The sequence below is a fragment of the Mus caroli genome, unplaced genomic scaffold (assembly GCF_978045245.1).
Source record: "Mus caroli unplaced genomic scaffold, Mus_caroli_1 scaffold_4, whole genome shotgun sequence".
In the NCBI taxonomy this organism is placed as follows: domain Eukaryota; kingdom Metazoa; phylum Chordata; class Mammalia; order Rodentia; family Muridae; genus Mus; species Mus caroli.
In genome coordinates, this window is record NW_028227259.1 from 140302194 (window position 1) to 140311441 (window position 9248).

At 50.2% G+C, this 9248-nt stretch overlaps 1 protein-coding gene across 1 annotated transcript; it reads left to right on the forward strand.

Moving 5' to 3' along the window:
* Positions 1–7292, forward strand: LOC110295451 (uroplakin-3b-like protein 1). Its single transcript, XM_021163948.2, has 6 exons — positions 1–150; positions 2522–2674; positions 2853–3072; positions 3983–4059; positions 4303–4423; positions 7063–7292. Exons 1-6 carry the CDS (start codon positions 69–71, stop codon positions 7160–7162), a joined length of 753 nt encoding a protein of 250 aa, XP_021019607.2. The 5' UTR covers positions 1–68; the 3' UTR covers positions 7163–7292.
* The last annotated feature ends 1956 nt before the right edge of the window (positions 7293–9248 follow it).

Here is a 9248-nt window from a genome sequence, read left to right on the forward strand (position 1 = left end):
CAGAGCAGCTGGGGCTGCACAGTAGAGGACCTGGAAGGCAGGACAGCAGCTGGAAACTCAGCCCAGCCATGGGGCCCCACGGGAAACAGTCCGTGCTGCGAATGCCCCTGTTGTTGCTGCTGACTTGTGTCCAGTCTGGGACGGGTCTGGGTGAGTGAGGCTGGGGTGGGGGTGGGTACTCTCTGTAGGATGGAATACTTCCTTTGGAGCTTGGGTGCCTCCTGATCCCCTCCCTTGGCTGAGGACTGGGTTCCTGGATGCCTCCTGCAGTCAGCCTACCTCACATGGTGACAGATGGGTGTCTGCCCCTTAGTCCCTAAGCTGAAAAGCAAGGATACTGTTCTTTCCTCTTCTGTTTCTCACACCTACATTTTTACCAATGGTCCCTAAATAACCTCTTCTCTCCATACCTCCATTCCTCTTCCCTCAAATAAAAAAAAAACAAAAAAATCAACTACCTACTGTCTACAGGATACCCTAGTCTTCCGAGGTAAGACAAAAGATAGTGTGCGTGTGCGTGTGTGTGCGTGTGTGTATGTGTGTATGTGTGTGTGTGCGTGTGTGTATGTGTGTGTGTGCGTGTGTGTGTGCGTGTGTGTATGTGTGTATGTGTGTGTGTGCGTGTGTGTATGTGTGCGTGTGCGTGTATGCGTGTGTGTGTGGTGAATGCATGCTGTGATGCTCATGTGGAGGTTAGAGGTCAAATTTTGAGAGTCCGTTAATAGAACCTGGAAACGGCACTCAGGTCATCAGGCTTGGCAGCAGTGCCTTTCCCAGTGAGGCACCTCGCTGGCTCAGACAGCAGAGTTGAAGCAGAGCCTCTCAAACATCCCAGTGCTTTAATCCCTCTATATGGTTCTTCATGTCATGAATAATTCTATAGGAATTTTGTTTTTGAGACAGGGTCTTTGTACATAGCCCTGGCTGTTCTGGAAATCACTGTAGATCAAGCTGGTCTCGAACTAGCAGAGATCCATCTGCCTCTGCCTGTCGAACGCTGAGATTAAAGGCATGTACCACCACACCTGGCCTAGAAATTAAGTTTAAAGATTGACTTAATTTATACATTTTATGTATAAGAGTGCTCTGTCTTCATGTACATCTGCATGCCAAAGAGGGGGTTACAGATGGTTGTGAGCCACCATGTGGTTGCTGGGAATTGAACTCAGGACCTCTGGCAGAGCAGCCAGTGCTTTTAAAACTCTGAGCCATCTTTCCAGCCCAAAATTAAATTTCAAAAGTGTTTATACAGCTGTGTCAGTGCCCAGCACATTGTGAAGCTCAGAGGACCAGCAGGACCACCTCAGGTGTCAGTGTCCAGGGACCTGACTGTCCCCACATAGCTGGGATTGTATGTGTGTGCCAGCACACTTGGCTGTGGATGTGGATGCTGGGGACTAGAACTTAGGCCCTCAAGCTTGCAGGGCAACCACTTTTCCACTGAGCCATCTCTTCTCAACCCTGAACTGATATAAAACTTGCACAAAAGCCCACGTCATCCTTCCAAATTGTCCCAGCGTTAGGGGCTTGGACTTGGAGGTATACTGTGGTTCTGTCCTCGGTGGAGGAGCTGCTCAGGGAGGAATGAGGGGAGGGCAGAGCTCCTTCCACCCGCCACAAAGCTGGACAGAGCCATAGTGCTTCCTTGAAGTCCTCATGGCATATGAAGCCGTGTAGCTCTGAGAGGGACACAGGGATGAGGGCTGACATGAACGCTGATCACATGATCACGGTGAGGATGGAAGATTGAGGGGTTCTCTTGTCCCTGCCTCCCATCTCACTATCTCTGGAATTACAGGCACCCCATGGACGTCCCACACTGTGCCTGGCTTTTGACATGGGTTCTGGGCTAAACTCATGTTTTCATGTTTGGGAGGTTAGCACTTTGCTGTGGACTCGTCTCTCCAGCTCCTGTTCATTCCTGTCAAACAAACGTGTGGACCACAAACAGGAGGGAAACCCAGAGCCTCTGGACAAGCCCCACCTAGGGTTCTGGATGCCCTGAATCTGAGCCTCCTGTGCCTCCCTCTGTCTACCTGCCATTCCTTGTCCATCACCCCGGTGACACAGTGCCATCCCACTCTGGTAGGCTATCAAGACAGGGTGTATCCACTCCACAGCTCAGCCCCCATCCCAGGGCATCTCGCCTAAAGATTCCTTAATTTTGGATCCGGTAAGATGGCTCAGCTGCTAGCGGCACTTGCCGTCAAGCCTAATGATCACAGTCGGAGCCCCAGGATGCTCATGGTGGGGAACCAACTCTCAAAAATTGTCCTTTGACCTGTGGCATACATAGGCATAGGTATGTATATACACACACACACACATGCACACACAGAGGGGTGGAGTGGAGGGGGAGAATAATTAATTAATTAAGTTATTAGTGAAATGTGGTAGACAATGTGATTCCTTAATTTCCCCCCCTTGATCTGCGGTTTTGGAGACAGAGTCGCCCTCCCTTGGTTGAAGCTGGACTACAGTTACTCAGCCTACTTCTGCCCTCTTTTCCCACCCTCCCCAGAGAGCATTAACTATGCCCCCCAGCTCCACAACGCCACCCTGGAGGGGAGACTCACACAATCTACCTTCACACTGGAGCAACCCCTGGGCCAATTCGAGAACGTCAACCTCTCTGACCCAGACCCCATCTGGCTGGTGGTGGCTCACAGTAACGGTAAGCTAAGCCTGTTTGCCTTCTCACTGTGACCCGGGCAGGTCTAAGAGGTCTGGCAGGCAGGGGGCGTTGGGAAGTAGGTACTTTGGGGGATGTGGTTGGGAAAGGCTGTTAAGCCTACTAGGATGGAACATGTGGTTCTGCCCACGTGACGGCTGACCCTCAGTGCCACCCCCAGCCGCCCAGAACTTTACTGCCCCACGGAAGGTAGAAGACAGGCATGCCCCTGCCAACTTCGACCGCAATGGCTACTACCTCACGCTGAGGGCCAACCGGGTACACTACAAGGGTGGCCAGCCTGACAGCCAGCTCCGAGTCCTCCGTGTTGGGAATGACAACAACTGCTCCCTGGAGTCCCAGGGCTGTAACTCGCCTTTGCCAGGGGCCGGCCCCTACAGGTGAGCAGCAAAGCTAGGGTCGGGGACGCCTGCCTGGCACAAACAGGAGACGGGGCGGGGGGGGCAGCCATTGGGTGGTCAAGTGGGATGGCTGGACTTCCTAGTCTTCTCCCTCCCTCCCTCCCTCCCTCCCTCCCTCCCTCCCTCCCTTCCTCCCTCCCTCCCTCCCTCCCTCCCTCCCTTCCTTATGTTTGTGGTGCTAGGGATGGAACTTGGGCCCTGGAAAAGCTAGATTGCCACTCTAGCATATCCCCAGCCTCTCACTGGGGGATTGTGGGCAAGTCCTTACATAGCTCTTCTTTTATACTTTGATTATTTTAGGTGTATGGGTATTTTGCCTAAATGTATGTCTGTGCACCACACGTGTGCCTGGTGCCCGTCACAGGAGGTGGTGAGCCTCCATGTAGATACTGGGAATTGAACTTGGGACTTTTGCAACAACTTCAAGTGTTCTTAAACTCTGAGCCCTCTTTCTTTCTTAAAAAAAAAAAAAAAAGATTTATTTTATTTTTAACTATGCTTGTATCTGTGCATGGGTTTGCTTGTGTGGACGATGGTTCCCCTAGAAGCCACGAGTGTCTGGTCCGCAGGAACTAAAATTGAGCTACCTGACAGGCATGCAATATGTCCTGCTAAGTGCTGAACACCTCTCCAGCCTCCTTGCAGCTTTTGAAAGTAGCAATCCCCCAGCTCAATGCCCATATGCCACGGGAGGTCCTGACCATGTGAATGGATTGTCTCTACTCTAGACCAGGCGTTCATAGGTGGAGACCAGCCTTGGTCCCCTGTCTTCCCTCACTAGATGCTTGTATTGAGTGATCTAACACAGATGCACGCGCGTGCACATGCACACAGAGGCTTAATGAAAGTGAAGGCTACTGTAAATAACCAATTCTGGTCTCCTGCTCAGAGTGAAATTCCTGGCGATGAGTGCTGAGGGACCCGTGGCTGAGACACGGTGGTCCGAGGAGATCTACCTGCACCAAGGTAGGAGAACGTAAGATCTCAAAAAAATAGTGTGGGGTGGGGACTGAGGGCACTAAGGAACCTGGGGCTGGGGAAAGTAGGTCTCCCCCTGTCAGGAACCTCAGCACCACTCTGTGCTCAGCAAGTATCCCTGCCCTAGTCTGCCCCTCCATGATTCCCACATGTCTCACCTTGGGCGTAGGATGGTTGGTCTGGAAGGCCCCCTTTGGGGTTAAATAGCTTCTTTCCTGCTTGCCTGTGCAGCCCAGACATTCCGAGAAGCTCCAGGGTCCCAGGGCAAGGGCACTGTGGTCATCATTGCCTTCTTGTCAATCCTACTGGCCATCCTGCTTGTGGTCTTCCTCGTACTGGTCATATCCGCTTGGTGAGTGGACTAGACTGGTGCTGCCTTGCCTCCCCGCAGTAGCCTTGGTCGCTTCTTGTTCCCCGAAGGCTGGGCGGGGTTGACTAAAGCCCTTCTCCCTCTTGCCCACCAGGGGCCTGATTTCCCAGCAGTCGTCGCTTGCCCCCTGGCGGCCATAACTGGAATTGCAAGCAGGTAGTCAGAAAACACTCCCAACAATGAGGCCCTGCAGGTAGAGGTGAATTGCGTTCAGGCGGAGCCCACTAAAAGCTTTTGCTTTGACATCTCAGGCAGAGCTGAAGTACCAGGGCTGGCACAAAACCTCCCAGAAGAAAAGATACCCACGCCTGTAGGGATTTGAAGAGGCATCTCTGTGAAGGGGAGGCAGGCATGTGGGGATGTATTGGGGGACTTTCGGAGAAGGAGGAAGTATGCCCGCAGGCAAGAGCAGAGAGCCGAGGTGTCCAGCAGAGAAACGGAGCTGTCTCACTGCTGGGAACAATGGAGTGTAATCAAGGGAGACTTGGCTGTGATAACCTTTAAAACAGTGGTTTTCAACCTTGTGTGGAGATGCCTTTAAAGGTGAATTTTCCTTCCACAGACAGGGGGTTACATATCAGATATTCTGCATATCAGATATTTACATTAACAAAATTACAGTTATGGTGTAGCAAGGAAAATAATTTTAAGGTCGGGGGTCACTAAAACATGAGGAACTGAATTAAAGGGTCTCAGCATTAGGAAGGCTGAGAAGTACTGGGTCTCAGCATTAGGGAGTCTGAGAACCACTGGTTCAGAGGTTCCCTGGGTTCAGGCTGGGCCAGGACATTAAGAATATATTCCTGGAGCTATTACGGCCAAAGCCTGAGGGCTGGCAGTCCTAACAAACTAGGCTCAGCCACCCATCGTGGACAAGCCAATTAGACGGATAGGTAATGATGAGAAGCAGAGGCTGGAAAGATGGCTCAGTGGTTAGAAACATCAGCTATACTTTGCCTGAGTTTAATTCCCAGCACCCGTATCTGACGGCTCACAACTACCTAGCTCCAAAGGGATCCAATGCCTCTGGCGCGCGCGCGCGCGCACACACACACACACACACACACACACACTCGTACACACGCACACTTCAAAATAATGGAATAAAAGAAATTAAAAAGCAGTCAAAGGTAGGGAAAGGAGATATATTCAATGTGACCACATGGGAAAGAGAAGCAGAGAGACCCAATGTCTCTCTAGGTTTATCTTTAGGAGCCTGACAAGGCCGTGACTTAAGGTTTAGGTTAAGGAGAGGGTAAGGATTGCATTGCTGAGACATCCCGGTGAAGGCGTGGTCCCAGCCATCGCTGACCGCCCACCCATCCTTGGCTTCTGCTAGTCCGCTCTGGCTCGCATGGGGCTCCTGAGGCTCCGGCCTTTTTCCTCCCCAGCATGGGATACCTGAGGAATTTCCTGGGATCCTGGGCTAAATGAGACCCTGGGACTTTTGTTTTGTTTTGTTTTGTTTTTTGTTGTTGTTGTTTTTCGAGACAGGGTTTCTCTGTGCATCTCTGGGTGTCCTGGAACTCACTCTGTAGACCAGGCTGGCCTCGAACTCAGAAATCCCAAGTGCAAGGCATGTGCCACCACTGCCCAGCCTGGTTTTTTGCTTGTTTGTTTCTTTGTTTTTGTTTTTTTGTTTTTTGTTTTTTTTTTTTTTTTGGTTTTTCGAGACAGGGTTTCTCTGTGTAGCCCTGGCTGTCCTGGCACTCACTTTGTAGACCAGGCTGGCCTCGAACTCAGAAATCCGCCTGCCTCTGCCTCCCGAGTGCTGGGACTAAAGGCGTGCGCCACCACGCCCGGCATTGTTTTTGTTTTTTTTTTAAGAAAAAAAAAAAGGAATATCTTCATTCTTTTCAGTAGAGTACTTACAAAGGGACAGGGAACGCCAAACATGATGTCATAGGCCCTTAATCCCAGCACTGGAGAGGCAGGGGCAGGAGGATCCATAGGAAGTTCAAGACCGGCCTGGTCTACAAAGTAACTTCCAAGCCAGCCAAGGCTACAGAATGAGATCTTGTCTGAAAAACAAAACAAAACAAAACAAAACAAAACAAAAAAAAACAAAACAAAACAAAACAGAAAACTTCAGGAAAGGACAGACGGGGGAGCTGATTTATAAAGTTTTAATTTTTTTGTGTTACACTTGGTTTATGCATACACCACAGCACAGATGTGGAAGTCAGAGGACAAGTTTTTAGAGTTGGTTCTTCCCTTTGACTATGTGGGACCCAGGGGTCGAACTCAAGGCCTCAGGGTTGGTAGCAAGCACCTTCACTCACTGAGCCATCTCACTGGCCCACGTGTGCTCCTTGACACACACGCCCATCATCATCATCATCACCATCATCACAATAACAACAACGACAATAGTGATTGCAATGACAACAGTAATAACTTTAAAGGATCTTATCTAACCTCCGGTGGTTTTCTAGAGCTTCAAACCATTGCACAAGGGATATGGAAACTGAGCGGGCTGAACTGTGTTCATGAAAGAGGTCTCAGTTATTCTCTAAGCGCCCCACATCAGGTTGGTCCCTGGGACCCACACAAAAGCAGACAGAGAGTGAGGGCCCTCCACTGACCGTCTCTCCCCTTTTCTCTCCCCGAACCTTCTGAAGCAGCTTGAGCACTTCCGGGTCCAGCCCAGAGGAGCAAGTGCACATGCGGCATTATCACACGCACCATGTGGGCAGCCTCCGAGCAGAGCGCAGCTCCTGAGAGGTTCCCAGGGCTTTCATCAGGGACCCAGTTGCTGAGCCTGAGCTGGGGATTACCTGGAAGCTTCTAGGACCCTCGGGAAATGTTTTCAGTTCAAAGCTTGGACTAGGCAATCTTTATCAGAAATAAATGCCCCGAATTCCTTTGTGCTTCATCTTACATATACCTGGGTTCATCTCCCTCACCTCTGATATTCTTCTCATTTTGTGTGTGTGTGTGTACGCGTGTGTACATGTGTACGTGTACCTGTAGAAATCTGTCTCTCTCCACCTTGTTTTTTTTCTAAAAATTTTATTTATTTATTTTATGTATATGAGTACACTGTAGCTGTCTTCAGACACACCAGAAGAGGGCATCAGATCCCATTACAGATGGTTGTGAGCCATCATGTGATGGCTGGGAACTGAACCCAGGACCTATGTAAGAACAGCCTGTGCTCTTAACCACTGAGCCATCTCTTCAGCCCTTATTTTTTTTTCTTTTAATTTAGTTTTTATACATATAAGTGTTTTGTTTGCATGTATAGTCTGTCCAGTGCTTGAGGAAGCCAGAAGAGGGCATCAGACTCCCTGTGACTAAAGTTACAAATGGTTGTGAGCTACTGTGTGGGTGCTGGGAGTTGAGCTTGGGGCCTCTGCAGGAACAGCAAGTGCTCTTACCCGCTGAGCCATCGCTCTATCCCCATCTTATTTACTGAGACAGGCTCTGTCAGTGAAACTGGAGTTTACTAAACTCTCTTAGCTCCCTGGCTACTGGGCCCCTCTGTCTCTCCAGACCTGGGTTTGCAAACACAGGCTGCTGCACCTGGCTTTCTACCTAGGCACTGGACATCAAAATCCGGTCATGATGCTTGCAAGATACTAACGGAGTCAGCTCCCAAGCCCTGATAGACAGAGTCTCTTTGTTTCGCCCAGGCTGGCCTTGAACTTGATTGGACTCTTCAGCACCTGCCTCTGGAGGTGCTGGGATTACAGGCATGTGACCCACCATGGGCATTTCTTTTGACACAGGATCTCACTGTATAGCCCGGGCTATAATCTTAATCTTCCTGCGTCGATGTCCTGAGTGCTGGCATTACATATGTGTGCCTGAGTACCCAGCCACCTGAGCAGTTCCCTTGTCCCAGTTCCTCTGGGGGATGCTTTCAAAGTAAGATGTTGAGACTCAAGTTGGAGAGATGGCTCAGCGGTTAAGAGCACTGACTGCTCTTCCTGTGGGTGAAGATGGAAAGATGGCTCAGTCGGAGAGTTTGATCCCCAGAACTTACAAAAGCAGGTGGGTACGGTGATACAAAAACTGTAACCTAGAGCTCGGGAGGCTGACGCAGCAGATCTCCGGGCTCACTAGCCGGCGAGTGTGTGCACACTGCATGTGGAAGTCAGACACACACTTCAGCCTTTCGTTATTTTTTTGTATTTATTTTAGGGTGTGTGTGTGCATGTGTGTGCCTTCTTGTCTGTACATGTGCCACAGGTGTCTTTGGAGATTCGAAGAAGGCACCAGGTCCCCTGTAGCTGGCGTTATGAGCAGGATGTGCTGTGGAATGTACATACAGACAAGAAGGCACCCCTTTCCCTGGCTCACCTCTCTGTTGGAAAAACAGCCATTGCATACCCCCATCTGTTTCCCAAGAAGTACCATTTGCATGAATGGGTGGCGATGAAGAAATGGCTCAGCAGTTAAGAGCACTCGCTGTACTCGAGGAGGATGGGAGTTTAGTTTCCAGCATCCCCTTAGACATCTGTCCCTCCAGTTTATCTGATGATCTCTTCTGGCCTCTACAGATGTCTGCACTCATGTACACATACCCACACAGACACACATATGTGCAGTTAAAACTAATGAAATAAAGCTGGATATGGTGGCACACACTTTTAATCCCAGCACATGGGAGGCAGAGGCAGGTAGATCTCGAGTTCGAGGCCAACCTGGTTTACCTAGTGACAGCCAGAGCTACAAAGAGAAATCCTGTCTCAAAAGCCCAAGCCAGGGCTGGTGAGATGGCTCAGTGGGTAAGAGCACCGACTGCTCTTCCGAAGGTCCAGAGTTCAAATCCCAGCAACCACATGGTGGCTCACAACCATCC

Bases quoted from the DNA above. Each gene is read 5' to 3' on its own strand.
- LOC110295451 (XM_021163948.2), top strand. From the start codon at position 69: ATGGGGCCCCACGGGAAACAGTCCGTGCTGCGAATGCCCCTGTTGTTG. The intron at 151-2,521 runs GTGAGTGAGGCT...CACCCTCCCCAG, and splicing joins CCAGTCTGGGACGGGTCTGG to AGAGCATTAACTATGCCCCC. The intron at 3,073-3,982 runs GTGAGCAGCAAA...TCTCCTGCTCAG, and splicing joins CCAGGGGCCGGCCCCTACAG to AGTGAAATTCCTGGCGATGA.